Source organism: Galeopterus variegatus, unplaced genomic scaffold (genome assembly GCF_000696425.1).
Source record: "Galeopterus variegatus unplaced genomic scaffold, G_variegatus-3.0.2 Scaffold596, whole genome shotgun sequence".
NCBI lineage: Eukaryota > Metazoa > Chordata > Mammalia > Dermoptera > Cynocephalidae > Galeopterus > Galeopterus variegatus.
Window position 1 is genome coordinate 458,648 of NW_007726707.1, and position 24,243 is coordinate 482,890.

At 37.4% G+C, this 24,243-nt stretch overlaps 1 protein-coding gene across 1 annotated transcript in view; it reads right to left on the reverse strand.

Moving 5' to 3' along the window:
* Positions 1-4,431: 4,431 nt before the first annotated feature.
* The window catches only part of CMSS1 (cms1 ribosomal small subunit homolog (yeast)), a 30,827-nt gene continuing 11,015 nt past the window's right edge, over positions 4,432-24,243 (reverse strand). The window contains exons 3-10 of the mRNA XM_008570359.1: positions 21,569-21,640; positions 19,655-19,784; positions 16,135-16,194; positions 14,745-14,847; positions 10,795-10,855; positions 10,264-10,351; positions 6,146-6,234; positions 4,432-4,735 (exon numbers count right to left, since the gene is read on the reverse strand). Of these exons, the coding sequence (XP_008568581.1) occupies positions 4,652-4,735; positions 6,146-6,234; positions 10,264-10,351; positions 10,795-10,855; positions 14,745-14,847; positions 16,135-16,194; positions 19,655-19,784; positions 21,569-21,640 (687 nt within the window). The 3' untranslated portion in view covers positions 4,432-4,651. The remainder of the gene's footprint in view (positions 4,736-6,145; positions 6,235-10,263; positions 10,352-10,794; positions 10,856-14,744; positions 14,848-16,134; positions 16,195-19,654; positions 19,785-21,568; positions 21,641-24,243) is intronic.

A 24,243-nucleotide genomic window follows, 5' to 3' on the forward strand; every position in this document is an offset into this window, starting at 1 on the left:
ATGTGATACCACACCCCAACAAAAAAAAAAAAAAAAAAAAAAAAAAAAAAAAAAAAAAAAAAAAAAAAAAAAAAAAAAATATTTCCCCCTAACTTCTTCTAAATGCATGCTTTGAAGTAGCCCAAATGAGGCAAGAGGAGGAGGAAGATAATCAATTAGACGTTTAATATTGCAATATGGTATTGTATTAGGTTCGATACTAGGTCTTTTCATTTGTTAGAAACCTACTAACATCATTTTCATTAGGCTGTTAATAATTAATAATTACTTCTTTAAAAACTGGTATTTGGGATGTAGAATTAGGATTGTTTAAATTAGGCAGCATGTGAGTTTCTAGTATTCCCTTTTTCATAACATTAGGCAGAGAAACCATGGTGTACTATTTTTGTGTCAAAGAAGGCAATGACTTTGGCAAATGTACCTAGTTTAAAAGAATACAAAATAAATGCAAATACTTAACACTAGCAGGTTTCCAATTCAGAGTCAAAGCTTTTCACTTACAAAATTGGAAAAAAAGCAAAATACCAATGGGAAATTTTCAGCAGGCCATTTGAATCTGACTTTGATGTGGTGACTAGTATGGCTGTTGGTATCAGCAGCTTTGTGTGAGAAGACAATAGTGAACACTTCTTGTTAACATCTATTTCATTTTACTAAATAAACATGGTCAAGAGCTTGGGTTTAAAAGGCAGTAACAAGCTATGAGATTAGATTATATGTGCAGGGTTGGCCTATAAAATATATTTTATGATTTTGTGATTTAGGAACTAGTTACAACATTGGGTGGGATTATACTACATAGATAACGCCTAGCCCAGGGGTCATTACAGTAACAAACCAATAAGAACAGCATTTCCTAGGCTCTTTATAAAACAAGAAAACCAAACTAAACAGAAGCCCAAACTACAAGGAGCATCACAGGTAGTGTATTAGTCAGGGCTCTCCAGAGAAACAGAACCAATAGGAGATTATATGATTTTATACACATATATTAAGGAATTGGCTCACACGATTATGGAGGCTGACAAGTCCAAAATCTGCAGAGCTGATGTCCCCGTTCAAGTGTGAAGGCCGACAGGCTGCTGCAGAGCCAGGGACAGCCGATGTTTCAGTTAGAAGGCCGTTAGACAGGAGAATTCTCTTACTCAGGGAGGGTGGGCCTTCTGTTCTATTCAGGCCTTCAACTGAGAGGATGAGGCCCACTCACATTTTGGAGGGCAATCTCTGTTACTCAAGCCCACTGACTTAAATGTTAATCTCATCCAAACACACCCTAACAGAAACACCCAGAATAATGTTTGACCACCTATTTGGGCACCATGTGGCCCAATCAAGTTGACACATTAAAATCAGTCATCACAAGTAGTAAGTGCAGACATTTCTGGGACACTATTCTTGAGAGACCGACAGATATACATTTCACAGGTATTTTTATATTCACCTATTTCTCTCTTTTCAATAAATCTAGTGTGCAAATATACTTCATATGCTTTGTTTTTCAATATTTCTAGAACAGGGTTCTTCCACCTCAGCACTATTGACACTTTCGGCCTGATATTTTTTTGTTGTGGGCATTATCCTGTTGGTTTGTAGAATGTTTAGCCACATTCCTGGCTTCTACCCACTAAATGCCCACAGTTGTGACAGCCAAACATATCTCCAGACATTGTAAATATCCCCTGGGATGCAAGATCTCCCGTTTGAGAACCACCGTCTAGATTGATACTGATACTGATACAACAGCGTTAGCATCTGTTGTGTTGTGGTTTCATTAAAATTTCAGAGTGATATTTAAAGTTCTTGCCTTCATTTTTCTTTAACCACTGTGTAGATAGCCTTCTCAGGTATTACTAGACATTTTGTATATTTGGGGTTGCTTTATATTTCATTGTCTTTTCTTATTAATGCTGGGATGCAAATATACTAAATATGAGGGTAGAATAGGAATTGGGTATATGTGTGGGGTACACTCTCACACACATGTACACACATAATGTTCATGATGATCTCATTTTTTGGTTTTGGCAAGTGAATAGCAACTTGGTGGATTGGTCATAATTTGTAAATCTGTCCTCCTAAATAATCATCATAGATTTTTTTTCTAATCTAAGACATGTCACTGACAGGAAGCTAAATGCCTCTATTGGAAAGGTATGTTATCCATTTTCTTTTTTACCATTGGCCAAGAACATCCGACTTATTAGGTTTAAAAGGATGAAAATAATCGGGTTAAGTTTAGCTATAGCTCGAATGAATTTTCATTCTGTAGTGGCTTTTTTTTTTCTTTGTCTTTTTAACTTGTTGGGCTCTAGTCAGGATCCTGGGGAACAGAACCTACTCCTTTGTCCTCTTGTGAGTCAGTGTGTGGGGCTTTCAGCCTGCTGAGGTGCATGAGCAGCAAGTTGCTGCTGTGCAGGAATGTATGACTTGCTGGATTTTGATTTGCTAGCCTGCCAGGTCCATTTAAAATTTCACAAAATTCAAATGTGGAATTTTATATATCAGTAGTGGCAGTAACTCTCTGAAGCTTGAATTGTGTCCCTCAGGTTTTATGTATTAGAAACTTACACCCCACTCTGACTGTTAACAGGGTGGGAAATCCTATTACAGTAACTGAAAGGTGGAGCTTTAGAGAGGTGATTGGATTGTAGGACCATGCAGTAGTGAATGGATTAAAAATCGTGGTCAAGGGTGTGGCTCTGAAGACTTTAAAAGAAGAGGAGAATCTGTCTTTCTCTCTCTCTTGCTCTCCCTGCTTCCACCATTGCAATGTGAGACCCCTGGGTCACTGTTGCCACCACCAGATGGACTTTGGACTTCCCAGCCTCAGAAACTGTAAGCAATAAATTTTGTTTTCTTTATAAATCACCCAGTTTCAGGTATTTTGTTATAAGCAACATAAATGGACTAATACAGCATCTGTTTGCTTCCTATCTCATTTGCTATATAAGCCTTAGTCTCCGAACAGACAACTTGATGTCCTGAGGTGAATATGGGAGACCTGAGTTTTACTTCTGGCTCTTACTTAAACTAGTGTGTTCCCTCCTGAGATTTCAGGTTCATTATCAATAAAATGTGAATAGTAACACTTTTCCTTTAGGACTGTTTCATTGATTAAACATGACAGACTATAAGTAAGTGAAAGCTGTAAACACAGTGCTTGGCACAGAGTGGGTGATCAATCAACATTTTCAAATTAGTAAGAAAAGTAAGTGAATTTGACCCATAAAATAAAAAAACAATAGTATTGCATTATAACCCATAGAATAAAATAAATATCCATGAGTCCATACTGATGCAAATAAATAATTGAACAAATAAGTAAATGGGAAAAAGGGACAGCTCTTTCTTACAGAGAAATTCCAATTAATAAATGTTAATGGTATGAAGGAAATAGGAAAATCACTACAGCAATAACTGTTGCAGGCCAAGAACTACTGATAGTCACTAAAATTAGTGGGCAAAAATTTGAGGAAAAACAGATATTTTTATAGCCTCAAAGTATCTCACCCAAGATAGATATTAATCACGAAGGGAAAAAATAGTTACTCTATACTGGGGAAAATAGGCAGACACCACCTTAACCAGGTGATCAAGGTTTACATCACTGGTAATAAGACATTAACATTATGTATCCCCTGATGCGATGCATCAAGAAGGACATATCACTTCTGTGATGTTCTGGCCAAAAAAAATGCTTAACTTCAATTAAATCATGAGGAAATTATGGACAAATCCAAATTGAGGGACATTCTACAAAATACCTGATGAGTACTCTTCAAAAGTATAAAGATTATGAAAAACAAGGAAAGACTGAGGAACGGTCACCAATCTGAGCAAACTGAAGAGACATGACAACTAAATTCAATGTGGCTAGACTGGATTCTGGAATAGAAAAAGGACACCAGTGGAAAACTGGTGAAATCCAAATAAAGTCTGTAGCTTAGTGAACTGTTGTACTAATGTTGATTTCTTAGTTTTGGTAACTGTATTGTGGTTATACAAGATGTTAACACTGGGGAAGCTGGCGGAAAGGGATAGGGGAATACTCTATACTATTTTTGCAACTTTTCATTAAGTCTAAAATTATTTCAAAATTAAAAGTTAAAAAAAGGTAAGTGAACAGGACAGCTGTAGTTATATTGCTGTCTTTTATACATTTACAAAGTGCCACGTGCACTTGCAGCTCTTTCTACCACTACCACTGCCACCCTTCATGCTGAGACCATGCCTCACAGTTTACAGATCTGCTCTACATATACCTCTCATGGAATCCTCAACAATTCTGTGAGGTATCATTCCCATTTTGCAGCTGATGAGACTGAGGCTCAGAGAGATAAGGGGCTTGCCACAAGTCTCTAGCTGCTCTTTCTCTTCTGAACGGTCACATCAGAGGCCAGCTGATGAGAGAAAAACTCTGCTCAACAAAGATCACACATAAGCAGTGAGACTTTATTATTGGAGGGAGGTGGCAAAAGAACAGATTTATTTCTGTCAAAGAATCCCCATCAAATATTCCCTGTGATCCAGCTGGTGATGCAGTTAACATAAAATAACGGCTGATATTTACTGAGCACGTGCAATGTGCCAGAGTCATTAAATAAGATGCAAATTCCACTGTGAAAACTAGAATCTTCATTAGGATCCAAACTTAGAAAAGGCCCAGCTTCAAAGATTCTGACTTGCATAGATTGAGTACTCCCATTTCCAGAAGTTCAAAAACATCCTTCCTTATCTAAATTAGAGGGGGGAAAAAAAAGGTTAAGATCAAACAAAGACAATCTTGGTGAATAAATCTAACCATTTGGACTCTTTGGTATTTACACAGCTGTTATGGCCAGAATCAGAGAGGGCAAAAGTCTTAACCTAAATTTCATTCAGAGTTGAAATATTTACATAAATAAAGGAAGAGTTACTATATAAAACATCAGTTTCATTAAAGAGCCCTTTTGTTTGCAGCCATTCAAAACAAAATGTCATTCAAAGCTGTTTCAGGGATTCCAAAGTGTGATTTCTGCAACCCAGATTATATATATTTCGATATAGGATTTTATTGCCTTGAATAACTGCTAATAATTACATCAACATAATAAAAATAACTATGGGTGGCAGATTTTTTACACTATTTTTCATTATTATAAATTAGAAAACTAGTGGATTACTCAGATTTAACATTATAACTGAAATAATCAGATATGGCTTCATATGCCTGACATCCAATTTGTTAAACCAGTTTTGAAAAACCTGCCAATTCAGGATGCAGAATATATGATTCTGTGTGCAGGAAACTGGGCAAATTGTTTTTTGACATGAACTGATGTCTAATATAACTCAATGATCAATTATAATCATGGTTGGTCATTCAGGGGATATGGTTTTATGTGGTAAATTCATTCATTCAGCATATTTGCAGGAGTAATTCCAAGCTTCTTTGATAGTTACTGCCACAATTTTTTCCTGATTGGTAACTGGCAGCCAGGTTTATTACTGTGTAAACCTTTTTTTCCCCAACAGCTACTTCAAAGCATCAGGCTAGATTGAAAAATTAGCCCCATGATAACATAGTGGGTGGCAAAATCAATGTTTCACAATGTGATGGTAATGGACTGCTTTCATAAATATGTAATGAGCTAATACAGTGCCCACAAAGTCATTCAATCATTCAGTTCTAATCCACTGAGACACTAAAAAATTTTCCCACTTCACAAAACCAAAATATCTTTCTAAATTAAGTAAGTGGGTTTTTGGGGATGTGGAGATTTGTGTCCTCCCTCTCCATACCCTGGCCCAAAGTGCACATAGAAGGATGAAAGGCAAAGATGATTGTGTTTATAAAGAAAGATACAAGAAGTGTCAAGTCCTTCAAATCTTCCTGTTTCTCTAAGGTAAAGTATAGATGTGGTCCCTAGTGGGGCAGAGGTAACTGGCCATTTAATAAGCAACAAAGCTGATTCCTGTAAAACACATGGAAAAAATACAGTTATGTATGAGGGGATGAGGTGGCCTTCATAACCGTAGTTATCTGAGTTAAAGAAAGAAATCACTTCAGAAGCCAGAATGTGCTGGCTCCCCATGTCAAAGACTTTATTAGTATGTTTGAACTTAAGTTCAAATTGAAAAAAAAAAATTGCTGGTTACACGGTACCTCGGGAATGTCCATCATTCTCCTCAACTTCTGATCTCTCCAGTTCCAGTCGAAAACCAGAAACTTTAAGGGGTTCAAATTAAGGCCACCTGAAAGAGGCAGGGAGACAGCTGCTGCAGAAAATGGCTTCATGACATAAACTTATTAAAATGATTTTTTATTTCCCTGGTTGCTTTTTGACTCATTTGCTGTCTTCTCCCCCAGCAACTACTCTCTGCACATTAAGTGCTGCCCTTGCCTGATGGAAAACAAAAATGGCACTCAAGACGTGTTCCCCTCATAATTTCACAACTGCTGTGAGGAAAGCAGAGCCGCTGCCCTTGCTAAGCTCAGCTGGTGCTATGTGCTGGCCCAGCCTCCACCGCACGAAGGCCCAGGAGGTAGAGTGTCACTCCTGACAAGGATTTATGGTAAGGTGCATCCTGCAGTTTGGGGTAGTGGCCCTTCAGAGGAGTTGAGTCCAGTTGCGTCTGCATGACCCTGAGGAGTTGAGTGGGGAGAAGGATGAGGACAGGGTTGCTCTAAAACTTCGTTTTTAGGCAGAAAAGGAAGTTAAGATGAATGGGCTCTATTCATAGTCAGCAACCCTTTGATGAGGCTGGTAAATCACTTAGGGACTCTATTCTCTTTGTTTTCCTGTCTACCTAGAAGATAATTATGCAACATGAGGGCTGGATGGGACCTCAGGGATTGTCTAGTCCTCAGAGGTCTCAGGATTCAGAGGTCTCAGATTTGGGCACACAGCCATTGCTCCAAGCTGTTACATGTCACATGTGCAAACAGTACCTGAAGCACTTCCCCTCAGCTTTTCCCTGTTCCCGGAGGTCATTTCAGTATTTTACTCTCTGCCCCAAATACTTTTTCCTGCTTCTTACAATCAAAGTGCTGCTTATTTAAAATTCTCTGCAAAATTAAAATAAAAATGGTAAACTGGGAAAGACAATGGGTTGACAGTCTTCCCTTAAAAATAACTTAACTGCTGGTGGGAGAGGAAATAGGTATAGCCTCTCTGGAATGAAAGTGGACATTATATAATAAGAGTTTTAAAATGCTTACTATTTGATAAAATAATTTTCCTCCTATGACATATTCCTGTAAAAAATGTCAGAAACTTAAACGTGGTTACTAGCAAAGATGATCATTGTAGTATTACTTATAATAGCAAAACACTAGATAGAAACAACCCAAATATCGTACCATAATAGAATTGTAAAAACAATATAATTTTACAATAGAATATTATGTAACCATTACAAATGAAAAATTAAAACTATTTCATGACAAGGAAAGTCCTCATTAAATACAGTAAGGGAAAAAAGTAGGTTATAAAGTTATGACATGTACTGTGATCTCCGCCTGATAAAAATTAATATATAAATGTATAGAAAAAAGACTGAAAAGAAATATATTCAATATTAACTAACACTATTAACTATCTCTAAAGTAAATTATTTTCTTCTCTGCACCTTTTTGCATTTTTCAGAGGCTTTTAATAGTCACAAAATCCTCTTCATTATTAAATTAAAACAACATAATTCTTTAATTGTACAGGTTCCAGTATCATGGGATATCTTTTGACATCTTGAAACTCTCCTTATATATTAAACATATAAACATCTTGTTAAGTCATAAACAGCTATATAAAATGAGTTATGTGCCATTGGTCTCTCTCTTTGTAGGGTTTTCGGGTTCTAGACTGCTGGGACTGTTCTCTTTTAACACTTTGTATGTAGCCTAACACCTGTGGTTAATGAATGTTAAACCAGTCATGCAATCAGAATCAGAAGTAAAAGTTATTTTCATTAATATTATAAAAAATTAACAGGTCCTTAAATAATTTTTCTACATGAAATAAGCCTTCACACAGAGTTCTCACAACTGTGTAGAAATCTAATTTCAACAGTCTGGACAGCTTTGTTTTCTCTCTCTCTCCCTCCCTCCCTCTCTTTTACATACAGAGAAGAGTGGTTCCGTTACATGGGGAGTCTGGTGACACACACAAACAAATCTGGATTCCAGAAAGGGAAGAGGTGAATCTTTGGCTAAAAGCTGAGGGGAAGGCAGGGACCATCTCTGTTCTCTCCTGATGCCCAGCCAATCTCTCCTAAGTCCCGGTCTCACAGAAGGACTATGGGTGCCTCTCCTCTGTTCCTTAACTTTCAATGCCTTCCTATGTCCACGGATAGAAATCCAAACTCCTCAGCTTATTTTTCAAGGTCCTCCCTCCACAATCTGACTTTCTTTCCAATGGAATCACCTGCTACTATAGCCCATGAAGTCTCCAAGCAAAAAAGTTGGTCTAAATCTTTAATAAAAATAATAACTGGTATTTGTTGAGTGCTTAGGGTGTGACATTCATTGTGCTCAACTATTTATTGGCATTGTATTTTCATAACAATCCTTGACATAGGTACTGTTACTATCCCTATCATTTGGATAGAGAAACAGGCTTAGAAATGTTAAGTAACTTGCCAAGGTCACAGAGATGGTAATTTGCTGGGCCTGGGATTTGGACCTGGAGGTCTGAGTCCATACCAGGGGCTCTTAACCTCAACACTGTATTGCCTACTCATTGTCTCCTCTTGATACACCAGGTACATCTGCCTGCCCTCTTTTGAGGGGCTGTTCTCCCATTCATGAATGCTTTCCTTAACTCTCCCTGATTATCTTAACCCTCTCCATACTTCAAAGACCAGTTAAAGACCCTTCCCTGCAGATTCAGGGAAACATAGCAATCTCTCCCTCTTTTCAACTCCTTTAGGACTTAGAAGTGCTCATTTGGTTCTTGGCATTTACAGCCTCATGTTCTCAGTCCCAGTCTATGTACATTTAGCTCTTCAATAGGATTAGGAGCTCCTTGAGGGGGAAAGGCTCTGGAACCAGAAAGGCCTGGTCTGAGAGACCTTGGGAGGGGGTCACTTAACCCTTCTGAGCTTCAGTTTTCTCTCATAAGTATTAAGAATGCTAGCCTGTAACGATGCTGTGAGTACTGAACGAGATTTCCTTTGTAAGGGTGTAAGCATAGCACTAAGTACATGCAGGAACTTAAAAAATGTTTTCCTTCCTTGTCAGGGGCTGCCAAGTTACTTTTTTGTATATGCACAGAACTCTTCTTGGCAAATGACCATCTCTCTATACTGAGTTACTATACTGATGAACACATTACTTTTAGATACATAAAATAATCCAGGAATAGCTCCAGAGAATTATAAAACAAAGTTTTATTACTATTTTAAATAAGGAATTTGGAAATGAGTATTGAAAAGAAATCATTAAATCTGTCTGGTAGGTAGAACAGGTAATAAGATCATCGACAGGTTAGCAGGTTCCTAGGCTACTGGCTTGGAGAAAATCAACAAACTATAAAAACCTACTAGTGGGGCCGGCCTGGTGGCACACTCGGTAGAGTGCGGCGCTTGGGAGTGCGGCGGCGCTCCCACCGAGAGTTCGGATCCATATAGAGACCGGTCCGCTCACTGGCTGAGCGCGGTGCGGGCGCGACACCGAGGGTTGCGATCCCGTTGCTGGTCCCGGTCCGGTACGGGCGCAACACTGAGGGTTGCAATCCGTTGCCGGTCACGAAAAAAGACAAAAAGGAAAAAAAAAAAACCTACTAGTGGATGTTGTCTGGAATATTTTCTGAGGAAAGCACTAAAAGAGAAATGCATTTGAGGAGAAATATTCTGGGATAACTGTATTTCATCCATAGAAACTGCATTTGTGTTTCAATATGCCTCATATAACAGCCCTCAACCAGAATGGGAATCTCAGGGAATGAAGACTCAATTAAGCGATAGGAAATAGTCCACACACAGCTCTGCAAATCCCAGAGATTGCGAATTGACGGAACGAAGACTGTGTGGATCCAATAACCTGCTTCCAGCAAGTGAAATTTGAATGTTTAAGTGGACATACGTACTTCAGTTTGCCACGGTCCTTATCATTCCCTATTGCATTATACTTGCCAGCTGGCTTCAGAGAGTGAAGGCCGAGTTTCCAATTACTGAATTAACTCAGAGGTCTGGTTTCTCTATATCCCACATGTGGTTTCCCAGACTCACACAGGATAAGGCAAACTCCCAGCACTGGGTAGGAGTATCACTACCCTCTTTTCATACCTTGTTTAACAAGCTCTTTAATTCTCCCTGGTGTTCCTACACCCAGGTGCACCACACGCTTCTCCAGCAACTTTACCTGCTCCTGGACCTATCCCAATATGGAGGAGAAGAAAAGGAAGAGTCATTAAGGAAGTGCAATCATAGGCCAATTTAGAGCATTTTATCTCAAAGTTAAGAAAGTAAAAAGCAAATGGGGCTACAGTTGTTTAGGGTAAACTTCCAGGGCAAAGAAGAACATCTTCCCAGAAAACTGGTAAACCCTCCAGAATCCACAGGTCAAACCTCAGCCTCTGTCCTAGAACTGAGCATGGTTTAGTTGTGACTGCTGTGGGGGAAGATGGGTATATAGAGGCATGAAATTAAAAAAAAAAAAAAAAACAGAATGGTTGTGAAATATGTCATATAAGTAAGGCAGCAAAGAAAACACTTGCTAAGAAGATTAGAAGAGGTTGAAGGGAAAAAGCTGAGGTCTGGGAGTGGTTCTTGGGGATCATTTACATCTCTCATCAGGAACCACAGGCCCTTGCTTACCTTTATGTGTTTTGCAAATAACTTCATAACTTTGCTGTCTCCTCTGAATGCTGTCATCGACCTAATGAAAAGAAATAGATTAATACTTAAGAAAATTCACTCATTCTGGGCCTTGTTTACTTAGGCATTATGTCTTGCTTTATCCAAAGAATGTGTGCGTAAATGTGCGTACGTGTGTGCATATGTATGCGTATATATATGAGAGTACTTCAAAAAGTTCATGGGAAGATTAGTATTATTTTTCAATTCCATTTTTCCACAAACTTTTTGAAGTACCCTAGTACACATACACAAAAAGTTGAACTTTCAGATTAGTCAATCCCTGCACTGGAACTGGGGTAGCTTTTTATTCAGGCGCGTTTGGGTTGGCTTCTAATTCTACACAAAGGTAACCTCATGTAGGCTTCCTTGATTATTGAAAAACATGGATCTGCCCATCACTTGTAACACAGAATTTCTGTTTCACGTCTCTGGCACAGAATTTATCTTCCAACTCTGCAGTGTAGTTCTCATACAGAATTTGGTTGCAAGAGCTATGTTAGAATGGTGATGTCAGCCTGTGCTCTGTGGAGCCCAAGGGCATCTACAAAGGTCTGTCAGTGGTGGCTGAGCCAGGGAGCCGGCAGATGAGCCTTAAAGGGAGGAGGGCTTACATCCTTCTAGCAGAGCAGCCCCACCTTTGTCTACTTTGCAGACTGAGTTTCTCTGTAAAATTTTATATGTGGAAATGCTTTGGCCAAAGGGAAAGAAAAGAAGGAAGGAAGGACGGAGGGAGGGAGGAATCAAGGAGAAAAATGAAAGGAAGCTACTGACACAAAGGACTGGCTGAATTAGAGCTATGGGAGCGGGTGTGAGGACTGAAGGGAACTAGAGAGTGTGCCCTGTAAAGTGTGTGCCCCTGTAAAGGGGTCAGCCAGAGCCCAGCCCAGCCCATTATTATGATGTCAGATTATGGGCCCAGTGGTACAGGACCTTCTGATTATTAGAGAAGCCAGAAATCCAGATTTTTATATGTGCAATTGAATTTTAAATATGGGCAACTTGTTCAAATTTTTTCAACACAAAATACCTGTGGGGTAGGTAAACTTAGCTCTTGGGCTGTCAACTTGCACCCTCTGGCCTCATGCAGGACAGGCATTTAGTTTCTCGGTGTTTGACACCCTGGATCTATCAAAATCAATTCAGACAGTCGGCTCTGGGGGCTGAGACCACACTGGCTGGTACCGTACATGACTGCTTTTACTACCTCTGCTTTGGCAGCAGATCCTCAGCCCGCACCAACAGCTGCTGTGTCAATAGCCACATGACATCATCTGTCCATTGTTTTTACTGTAGAGATAATACTGACGATGCTGCCACTATGTCACAATGGGAGAAGCTATATTTCTCAGAGAACTGTTTTTCCTTTTGTTTTTAAACCCAGAGAATGTCATGAATCTGATAACTGGTAATGTATCCCAAATTATCCTGGCTGCTGGAAAGTGCATGCCCATAGTTGGGGTGTCTGTCCTCTGTGACTGAACAGGGCTTGATGGAAGTGATCTTGAGCACTAATCTTAGCTGGTTTCACCTGATTTTCTGATCTTTACTTTTTCTTTGCTTCCATTTTCACCACCTGATTTTTAATCGTTGCATGTATTTCTATATGTCACCTAAAATTTTGTCTTGAGAAGAAATGGGTACGAGTGAACAATCTTTTAATTGATATTTGGGGATAGATCTAACATGGGAATACTGCTTTCCCTTATATGTCATTATTATGTTTTGAGAAATATTATTGACCAGTAGAAATATATGAGTTTGCAAAATAGTGAATCATGCCATCCAAGTTCTGTTGCATTTGAGTTTTTACTTACACATTAGCTTTCTCCGTGGCAAGGTTAAGTAGGACGACAATTTAACATAATTCATGACTCTCAAGAGAACAGATGTTCTTACAAAAGTCAGATTTATTAAACATTAGTCTTTATGAATAGGGTTTGTTGTGCCTGCTTAGAAATCACCTTTTACAAATCACCTAACCTTGAAATGGATCGTAATATCATTGGGGACACAGAAAAATACTGAAAACTGGTAAATGAAGTATGACAACATAATGCTTTTATACCCCTCAGAAAGGAATTTATATACAGTAGAAGCTCGAATCAACTTGACAGCTTGTTTTTAAGAAGCCACCTCCAGGCCAACCTCTTTGCCATTCGTATTTGAACCTGAAATAAGTTCTGTGGTGGTAGTTTTTAAAGCACTGAAAAGTCAGAGTGAACTCCTATGATTCAGGATCAGCAAGTACAGCTGCCCAGGAGCAGTTGAAGTCTTGAAGATCAATTATGTTTACAGCAGAAACAGTTGAAAGAAACACTTCTATTTTACTGGGAGAGTATGTAATAAAACTTAATGTGTGTGTATAGGTGGAGAATGGAAGGTTTGAAGGACTTTTAAAGTTTAACAACTACTTTTCTAACTTAATGATTAGATCAGTTCATTTAAGAAAATAGGTGTTGAATATCTTTTACTGAGTGTATACACTTGTACCTTAGTCTATTTGACCAAGTTCCTTTTTCTTCATGACTTGGATTTTTCTTTGTCTCCTGTCATAGCCTGGCCTGGAGCCTGGCTCCCAGAGAGAGCTGGTCCCAGGCAATCCCATCTTATTCTTCTGATGGGTCTTCTCTGAAAGCTGAATGTTAACCACCTGACCCAGTGGAAGCCTTTTTGTTTACTCTACAAAAAGTACAGTAAATGAAAAGGTATGTGAAAGCACTTAGTAAAGTACTGACAAATTATTTTTAAAACAAAATTTTTATATTTAAATTTTTGGTCCATTTGGAATTTATCTTGGTGTGAGAAATGAGATATGAATCCAACTTTATTTTTCCAGATGGCTACCCAGTTGTTCCAGCCCCATTTATTAAATAATTCATCTTTCCCTGCTCATTTCTGATTTACCTTAGCCATATGCTACATTTTTGTAAGTATTTGGGTCTATTTCTGAACTTTCAATTCTGTTCCACGGATTTGAACTGTCTTTCGTGTATGTACCAGTTCTATACTATTTTAATTACTGAGACTTCGTAATATATATATATGTTTGTAATTTGATAGGAATAATATCCTCTCATTAGTATTCTTTTCCAGAATTTCCATGCCCATTTTTTACTTTTTTATTTTCCCATATGAATTTAGAACTAGTTTATCTAGTTTAAAAAACAATTCTATTGGTATTTTATTGGGAATCTGTACAATTGCAGATTATCTTAAGTAAAACAGACATCTTTACAACACCGAATCTTTCTATTTAAGGATATGGTACACCTTTTTGTTTGTTAAAGATCTTCTGCGTACCTTATATGTTTACATAGATTTCGGTAAGTTTATTGGTATTCGGTCGTTTCTTGTTATCAAGTCAGATCTTCCATTTTTTACTTCTAACTACTTGTTTCTGGTATTTTCTCCGTGTTTTTACCCTTGCTGTCTACAATGTATGTTCTCTACAGAACAGCCAAAGCAATACTTTAAATGATGATTCAGATCTTGTGACTCTCTGCTCAAAATCTCTCAGTGACTTCCTACTGCAGTATCCTTTGCACTTACTGTCTCCTCTGCCTGAAATGCTCTTCTCCCAGATAGCTGCTTGGCTCTCTTCTTCACTTGTTCAAGTCTTTGCTCATGTTTCATCTCCTTAGAGAAGCTTTCTGTGACCACTCTTTTTAAAGTAGTCCCCATCCACTATCCCTTTGCCATGCTTCATTTTTTCTTTACATAACTTATCACTAAATTTGACATTATAATGTGTCTTTATTTGTTTATTGTCTGTCACCCCCACTGGAACATAAGTTCCGTGAGAGCAGGGACTCTCTTTTGTTCATTACTGTATCCCTAGCACATAGAATATATGAGCATGGTGACATATCAGGAAACATTTACGAAATAACAGAGGAGAAGCTTCCAACCTAATGAGCTCCAGGGCGCGGACGGCAGAGCTACAGATGATCAGCATCAGGACTGATTTCTTCTCATTGTGCTTTTTCCAAAGTTTTACCCACTTAGGACAGACTGAAAAAAGACCACAATGAAATTACTCTAAATATAGCAAAATAGAGCCCCCAAAGTTGAGTATTCTCCAATTAATTCTTATGAGCACAATTCATTATAATTTATAATTATAATTCTATTTTCTGGTTATTCTAGATATTATATTGAAATATCATTAATTTTGACACAAAACACATAATGTGCGCCAAGTACCTAAATGTGACTAGTTTTAGAATTAAGTGAAAAAATTTGGAATAATACATTTTCAAAATTTTAATTGATGTTTGATGCTTGAAGACAATGTTCACTCAACAGGAAAAGAATTCTGATTCAGTGATGTTAAATTTTAAAAGGACACCCATAAAGATATAAAATGAAACTGACATTTAAATAATACTAAATATTTACTGAACATCGACACTGTGTTAAGCACTTTACATTCATTTTCTCTTCTAGTTCTAATAATCCAGTAAGGGTGATTCTATTATTACCTGGATTTATACTTGCTGAATTTGATGCTGAGAAAGATTTATGAACTCAAGTTGGGTGTCGTCAGAATTGCTTACAGTTTAAAAGAAGAGTATTAAATTTCTACATCTAGACTATATCATTGCTGACCACAAATAATTGACCACTTTAAATGAATAATCTAGTTATTTCCAGCTATATACAATCCATACTGAGGAGATCAAATTAGATTGATTTTGCAATAGCTACAGTCTGAATTCTGAACCTGTGAACAGAATTTCAGAATCTCACAGCTGGAATAGAAATCACATAGTCAAACTTCCTTTTCAGATAAAATCAAGTCCAGGGGAGTTCTCAGTGACTTGTCATAGATCAAACAGCAAATTAGTAAGGGACCTGAGACTAGAACACTGTTCTATAGATTCCTAGACCAATACTTCTATTGCATTACAAACAAAAAGTGAGACCAAAACCCAAATACCCAAAGCCAGAGCAAAACAAAAATAAATTTAAATAAATTAAAAATTAATATCAAGATGGACCAAAAAACCCCCTTAATTTAAGAGCTATTTAAAAGAAAAAAAGAAAACAACAAAATCCACTTAAGATGGAAACTTTTTTTTTTTTTTGGGTGCAGCTGGCTGGTTTGGGGATCTGAACCCTTGACATTGGTGTTATAACACCACGCTCTAACCAACTGAGCTAACCGGCCAGGCCAAGGTGGAAACTTTTGATTTTAAATGGAGTTTAAAAAATTTTTATTTTAAAGAGACAGACCTTATTTTTTAATGGAATAATAACTTGGGGAATAAATTTTTTAAAAAATCAGAGTTTACTTACTTTCTTTTAGGTATGATGAAAGACTGTGAGTCAAATCATTAGCCTTCAGGAAACAGGAGTCTGGAAATATGGAAAACAAACTTTGTAGAGAATTTTGTACACAAACACACAATCAAAATAGATTAAATGTGAATGACACATTTTGAACAAGGTTGTAAAACATTAGCGAATTGGGGACTCATTATATATTCTAAAATGTTATCTAGTATTTAAAATAACAGCAGCAACAAGTAAACTTTTAGCCCTTTGTGGAGCAGCCCATAATTTCTTGCAGTAGTGAAATAGAAGCCTGTTGTATCATTCAGTAGGCTACTGAAGCACCCTTATTTATCACATCCATGGAACAGGCAATACACAAGGACAAAGTGAAGTGGCTAACGGCTTTGTGTAGACATGCTCAAACCCATTAATCAGAGAAGTACAAATTAATACAAGATGGGATAACACTTTACACATTGATTAGAATGGCAAATGTTACAAAGATGTATATAGTACCAAATGTTGTTGAGAATGTAGGGTGATGGGAACTCTTGTGAACTGTAGGTGGAAGTGTAAACTGGTATAATTATTCTGGAAAGTAGTAATATTAAGATGTATACTCCCTATGACCCCATGATTTTATTACTGGGAAAATAATGAAAAGAAATTCTTGTGTGGTCTATAAAGGGACACACCCAAGATATTCATCCTGGCATTATTTATGATACTGGGGTGCTAGAAGTAACCTAGGTGTCCATACTTGGGAAAATGGATGAACAGTATGTGTTAGATGAAAACATTGGAATAGTATGCAGCATTTGGAAGTAATGAAATAGATGTGCATAAAGCCACGTAGGCATATCTGGGAAAAGTGTCAAGGGAAGAAAGAAACAGAATGAGAAAACCAGTCATTTAGACAAAATTTAAAATGTACATACATATATAACATGACATATTTGTGGATTGGGGAAGAATGAGAATAATGCATCAAAATACAACACAACACATTAAATAATACAGGGGCCTTGCCCGACCAATGATGATCATGGTCTAGCAATTATGTAGTATTACTAACTCTGCACCTAAGCTGTATAAAGCAATGTCATGAATATTATCCTGTCCCTCTGCAAGAAATTTTGTCAATAAACACTGCAGAGTGTTAGGGAGCAAACTATTACTAAATTAAATAAAATTTATATTGTGACACAGCACATGTAATTCACATTATGCAACTAACTTTAAAGATGTTGCCTTCTACACTGTTTGTGGAGCCTTACATGGTCTTTAAAACTGTAATTTCCCGAGGTTGAATATGATCACTCACCTGTAGAGCTTTACAAAAGATACAGATTCCTGGATGGACTCTCTTTTGCATAGTGAGAATCCCTTGGGGGTGGGCCTGGGAGTCTGCATTTTAAGAAATGCCTGGGTAATTTGGTTGCAGCTAGCCTATAGGCATTTAAGAATCACTGATCTAAACCACACTGCAGCTCTCAGAAGACAGCAGAGAGGTAAATTAGCTCTGGGTGACTCTGGCCTCTAATTAAATGCCCACGTGTAAGACATTAACAATGTACAGTGCATAATATTAATAGAAGACATGTTCCTTCCCTAAAGACACAACCAACCTCAAGTCAAAACCAAGTAAGACACTTGACAAACTAATTAGGAACAATACTTCACTATTTATACAAGGGTACTTCAAAAAGTTTGTGGAAAAATGTAATTAAAAGATAATGAGAATCATTCCATGAACTTTTTGAAGACTCCTTGTAATTATGCCGTAAGCCTGTTCCAAATAACCTGTGGCCTCTTCCTCTCCCCTCACCTAGCACAGACATCCTCTCTGTCCTTGATCTCATCAGTGTGGGGACTAGGGCCTTTTCTCCTAAACCTTCCTGCAATGCCTCAGTTTACAGTGTTAACTGAAAATGAAAACCTGTTCTTTTTGGCTATAACAGTTTTTCTAACATACTTTTCTTCCTCCCTAAACTAACCCATGGCCACACATTCTTGCCTAACTGTATTTGTGAACTATAGTAAAAGAATAATGTAATGCAAACTCACTATGGAACTCAAATGACTTCTTAAAGGTTTCTTCTGACCTGTGACTCTATAATTCCAGAGAGGATCAAGGTTTATGATGTTCCTTGAGGTTACAGAATAGCAGCAGTCCCATTAAGTCATAAATCCTAAGTTCAAGGTATTCTCTAACAAAGAGCTAGAAGGGAAAACTGACCATTGAATCACAGTAAATGCCAAACTTCAGAAAGAGCTTGAAAAAGAGTTTTGTTGTAACCCTTGGATCCTGTGATAGAGCAATCAGGACACAGCTCTCACGCCAGAGGAACTGGTGTGCTGAGAAGAGTGATTTCTAACTGCTGTTGGAGCTGTCTGGGCTCAGTAAGTCTAAAACTCCAGATCTTGCTCATGTGCAAATGCACTCCAATTCCCTAAAGGGTAATCTTCTTGGAAAAGAAACAGACAGGGCGCTCATGTCTCCAAACCCGAAGTGCATTTTTAAAAAAAGCATATCACGAAAGAATTATAAAAATTCATGGAACAGACTGTTTTTTAGTTTCTCAAGCTTCTAGAAAGCATAAAGTTGTAATGGAAAAAGAAATCAAGCTACCCTTGACTTTTTCCAAAAGCAGTATTAGATATCGCTGGTAGACTATAAATAGCTCATCTGAAGCAGTGGTACTTACACTTTTTATGGTTTGATTTTATGACAACTATTTTCTTCCATCCCCACCCTAAACACTTATAGGATGCATCATAATTTTAAAATTAATTAAAATTAGTTGCTTTAATTTTGCAATACCTTTTAACTTAATCGTAAATACTCTAAGGCAGTACATTTCAAACTTCCGTATACTTAAGAATCACTGTGGGGTAAAGTGTCAGCCTTGATAAGAATGCAGAATTTTGTTCCTATCTTTATATAGTTTGCTTGAAAAAGTCTGAGCTACAACCTGAAACACTACTTTAAAAATCATGATGACTAGAAACCCATGACAAGGACAACAGCAAAACTAAGATGCTTATTAAGGCTAAAGTTCCTGTCTACAAAGGATGAGCAAATCAATGTTTCATGTCTATACTTTTAAGTGTGTGCTTTATCTTTAACTTCTTTCCTTATTAGAAATTCTTTCTCCTTGGGCTGGCGGGTAAGCTCAGCTGGTTACAGCATGGTGTCATAACACCAAGCTCAAAGGTTCAGACTCCTGTACTGGCCAGCTGCCAAAAAAAAAAAAGCAATTCTTACTCCTTGAAGAGTCTGCTGGAAAACAAAAACAAAAACAAAAAAACACCCCACAGTTAGCCTTTTGAACAAAAAAGAAAACATAATCACAAATACTTTTTAGCATCCTAATAAAGAAATCATCCAACAGTTAAAGCTATTACATTGTGGAAAGGAGTACTAGCATGTGGAAAATATATTAATTTACTGGCTGAGATACCCAACCAGAACATGTAGTAGAGTAAAGATAAACCTGTTTTGCTCCTCATCATTAGGATAACTGAAGCCTGGCTGTACCTGGTAGGTTCAGTTCTTCTAATTCAATCACTGAGCGATTGCTGCTGTAATAGTCCTTTGTCAGCTTCTGTAGATCTTCAGGTGTCCCTGGTTTGGGCTCTGATTTTGCAAGAACATCAGTAATTTTCTTCTGAGACACAAAAGAAAAAAGATGGGAAGACAGATCTTAGAATGGCATTTGACTTAGGATAGGTTGATTCCTCTGGCTATTTAACACAAAGCTTTTGGTGAAAGTCCAGTGTGAATGTGAGTTCAATAAATACCCTTGAGAGATCTTACTGAATAATTCTTGTGCCTAATTATTGCTTTGAAAAACAAACAGATGATCTAAAAGCTCCTTGTAACTCTTGGTCTACAAATTCTAGAACTGAAATTTTTGCAGGAAGTCTCCATAATAGAACATTATTTTCTGTTAAAAGTCAAGAAATCTATGCTATGAAAACCTCTTTTAGCCTTAGATGATCTGTATTCCTGGAAGATAGAATTTTGAGAATTTCTTGTCTAACCTGGTTTTTGAGGTGCTGATTCTCAGTTTGGATTTCTGGCATGAGAGCAAAACCTACAGGAGTAATTTAAGCATAGGAGCCTACTAAAAAAGTAGGACTTTACACCCTTGATTCTCAAGTCTTCGAAACAGACAGACTCAACGTGGCCTGGTGGAAAGTAGAACAGATATTACAGGAAATACTTTCCAACATCTATTTTGATTTGAACTCATTTGTGTAGCATTTATTGAATGCTTGCAATGTACTACGAACACACAGTTCATTTTTCATCATAAACTTCCCTTCTTCCTTCTTTCTAATGTTTCACCAAAGTTCCAAAGAAGCCATTACCTGCCTCCCACCCCAGCTTTTTTTCCTCCTTCCTCACTATCCTCATTCTATACCATTGCCAAGAATGGTCAAGGTTCTGTCAAAGGAATTAACTTAAAAATATGTCATCAGTGGGCACATTTTAGCATGACCTCAGTCAAGGCTAAACTACCTAGCTACAGTTCTGACCTTGAGCCACCAAGAAGTTAACACTCCTGAAGGCCATTAGCGTACAAACTATCAAAGAGAAGTTAAAGTCACTTCTTTAAGGACTTGCCAAACCTCAGCCAATTTGGCATCTCTCATCTTCCTATTTGGCCATTTGCAAGAAAAGAAAACATATGCACACACACTCTCAGTTTTCTAAAAGCTTGCTTGTAAGTAACTGGTTTGAGTCCATCTTCTTTCCTCTGATCCCAATCATATTTCCTCTGCTGACTTCAGCAGGAGACCCTTCTTGGCAGGGAGAGAATTACACTGCTGTTTTCATGACTGTGGTAGAAGGTCAAAGCTAACCATACTTTCTCCGAGGCTGAGCAGTATAATAGTTTGTATAGAAGCAACAGAGGCTTCCCTATGATCACAGGGAAATATGAAAATGGAAGGGGAGCTTTTTGCCTTAAGTTATGGTTCCAAATTAGAAAAGCCTTATACTACCTTCATCTACTTACTATTTTCTTTTTATTAATACTTAAAGGTGTAAGGTCTTAAAAACTGGAATAAGTAGGAAAAAAAGGTTGGTAATTTTTTTTTCTTGGACAGAGACAGAAGGGCCAGTGGGTAGGATAGCTCTGGGCTCCTTCTAGAATTAGAAATCTATGTCTGACACTTAACTACAGTGAAAACAAAAGACAGGTAACAAAGATGCTCCACAAGACTGAAAAAAGAGTCAGAAGAATTTATTTTCAGCTTTAACAGAAACTTATAACTAGGAAACATATTCCTAGTGATCTTAGAAAAGTCACCAAACCTCACCATATATTTCAATTCTGTACCTCTAAACTGGGAATTACAACAGTTGCCTCAGCAAACAATAATATATAAAAATGTGATGGAAACCATATGGGGCTATACCACTGTTAGAAATTATTATTATTACCTTTCTCCTTTTCCTGGTCTTGGTGGCATCCTCTTTTGTTTCCTTTGGTTGTATCAAGAAACATTCTTTAGGCTATAAAGAAATACAAACAAGAAGACTTTCACCTTCATATGATGAAGTGTCAATTAATGATATAAATTTCTACCATGTATGTGTTCTCCAGAGTATCTTGGTAATATTCTACAGAAAGAGAGATGCTGGAAGACTCACCATAGGTTATTACGCAGAGGCTGGGCTGAGAGATTTTGAGAGAGGCAGAGAGTACAGATGACTTAAGACTGGAAAATCTTTGAACAAAGATCAAATGTGTGAGTGAGCATATGTGTGTATTTGGTGTGGTGGTGCAGGGTATTAAAGACTGAAGAGTTTGTAAAATATAGGCAGAAATAGATGCGATTAAAATTAAGATGTGGCAAGACAGTCTTTGACTAGAGTGACTGGGGTTTTCCATAAACTAGCTGTGTATGAGCCTGCATTTCCAAGTCACTTGTTTATTATTTTGTATTATTCATTCCTTTCCTCATTTCAACAAGCAAAGAAAATCCAAAGTAGGATATATTTACATATGTTTTGATAAAACCAGCTGTACCAAATGCCTTTTCTGTAGTGACTACACAAAAAATGTTTCTGCTAATGCTCTGATAACAGTCTCAAGCACCATGACATCCCGAGTGATCTATTTTGCCTGTTGCCTTGACCCCTGAGTGCCCTATAGAGTTTAATGCTATTTTTACCCTGAGTTTTTTTTTAAATGTAGAAAAACAGGAAATTTGGACTAAGACCTTGATTTATAAAATAGAATGCCCCAGATTCCATATTTATTAATCATAAGCAGGAGTATAAAATGTTTCCTGTGCTGGATCTTTTATACAACATTTCAAAACAAGTTGCCAAGTAAAATATAAAATGTAAGTGAAAACTTATTCTGTGTTTTCCCTTGAAGTTTTCATTCCAACTAGAGAGTACTCAGTTTAAGCTGGTAAGCTACTAACTAAAGCAATCTTGTCTCCACTGGCTGTGTTTAAAATGATTACAGGTGAATCTTTCTAGGAAAGCTGGCAGACAGCTTGTAGATTAAGAATGGCTATATCTTGAAGGTAGAGATATGTAATGAATGCTATATAATTTCTTCAAGATACAGGGCCAAGGACTAGCAGTTTCTAGACTCTTTCAGTTAGTAGAGAAGTGGATTCAAAAGGTTCAGGATTAAAGTAACATGGGAATCTTGAAATTTTAGCTTCTTTTCAGTTAAAACAAAAAACGTGCAAAGAGCAACTGCATCATACCTAAAGAAAAAGATATTATGACCTCTCTTATTTAGAAAGTTAAGCTGTCTTGTGGATGTGGATACATGCAATTTGATGCTCGTACATGCCAATTAGAAACTGGGCCAAGGCCACTAATATGTCACAGAAACTACCAGATGGTCATAAGAGTCCAATTATAGATCAGGCCAACATTCAGCTCATGCTCCTGTGGCAAAGGCCTGGATATGATTAGCAGATCCCTCAAGGCATATTGCAGTATCCCTTCACCAGTATCAAGGTTTTTGGGAAGCAGATTTAGAAACCTGTTACATTTTCTTATTTAGCAAATAGGGGTGTTCTCTAATAGTATGTTCAATGTGCTGACTGTATTTATGCTAGATTCACAAAGACAATTAACTCATACATGACATATATTAAATCTAGAAATGAGCTCAGTTGTAAGGATATGGACTCTTCAATTCTATGAATCATGCATAGGAAAAAAAAACATGTTTGATGAACTACTTTAGCCAAGATACTGCATCAGGTTTAAATGTTTGGTTCAAATTCTTAGATCATCCTAAAAGAAATGCAATATAATATTTGTTTTCTGAGATCAGTTACCTCAGCTGGCTAGAGTAGGGTGTTAATGAAGAGGTCAAGTTTATGGGGCAATTTCCATAGCAGAGAGATGGCTTTATGGAGAAATCCAAATCCACAGTATTGAAAATGCCTAATTTTAGTCAGCTGCCTTATGAATGATAATGTTTACCGTCAGAGAGACTGTGTAAGAAGATATGGAGGACTCAGGCCAGGCCACTAACCATCTCTGGACACCAATTCCAACAGTATGTGACTTTGACAGTTGATAAATAATATCATTTCTTTATATGAAACATAGCAATTTTAAATATGTAGTCTGAAGAATCACACTTAAAAAATATATGAAAAAAATATAGCTTTTAAGTGAAGCAATTGGGACATGTTCTCAGTTCCTTAAAGTATCAAAAATTATATCCTTTAAGAATTATTCTCCTGGTTAAACATGGCAAATCAACCTCAAAATGCCACTAAACTGAAAATAAATGGTGTTGAAAATGTATAAATCTATAAGGACCAAGAAACCAGGAGAGAGGACAACAGTAGTGACAAGATTTTGACAACTTTTTGGAAAATGGAAAGTGGTTTAGAACTGGATGGAAGAGACTTAGGACAGAGAAAGCTAGCACCTGGGTTTATAAAAAGGTAGAAGCTAGTAATAAGTGAGTCTGTTTAACCTGTTGGACTCTGAAAAGGCTCAGTAGTTGGAGGCCCAAGGTACTACAGAGTGAATACTTGAAAAGAAAGGAATTGGTTGAAAGTTTATATTTGAAATAATTATAATTAGCCCTCTTTCTGCCCCCCCCCCCCCCCCCGGCCCAATCTCCC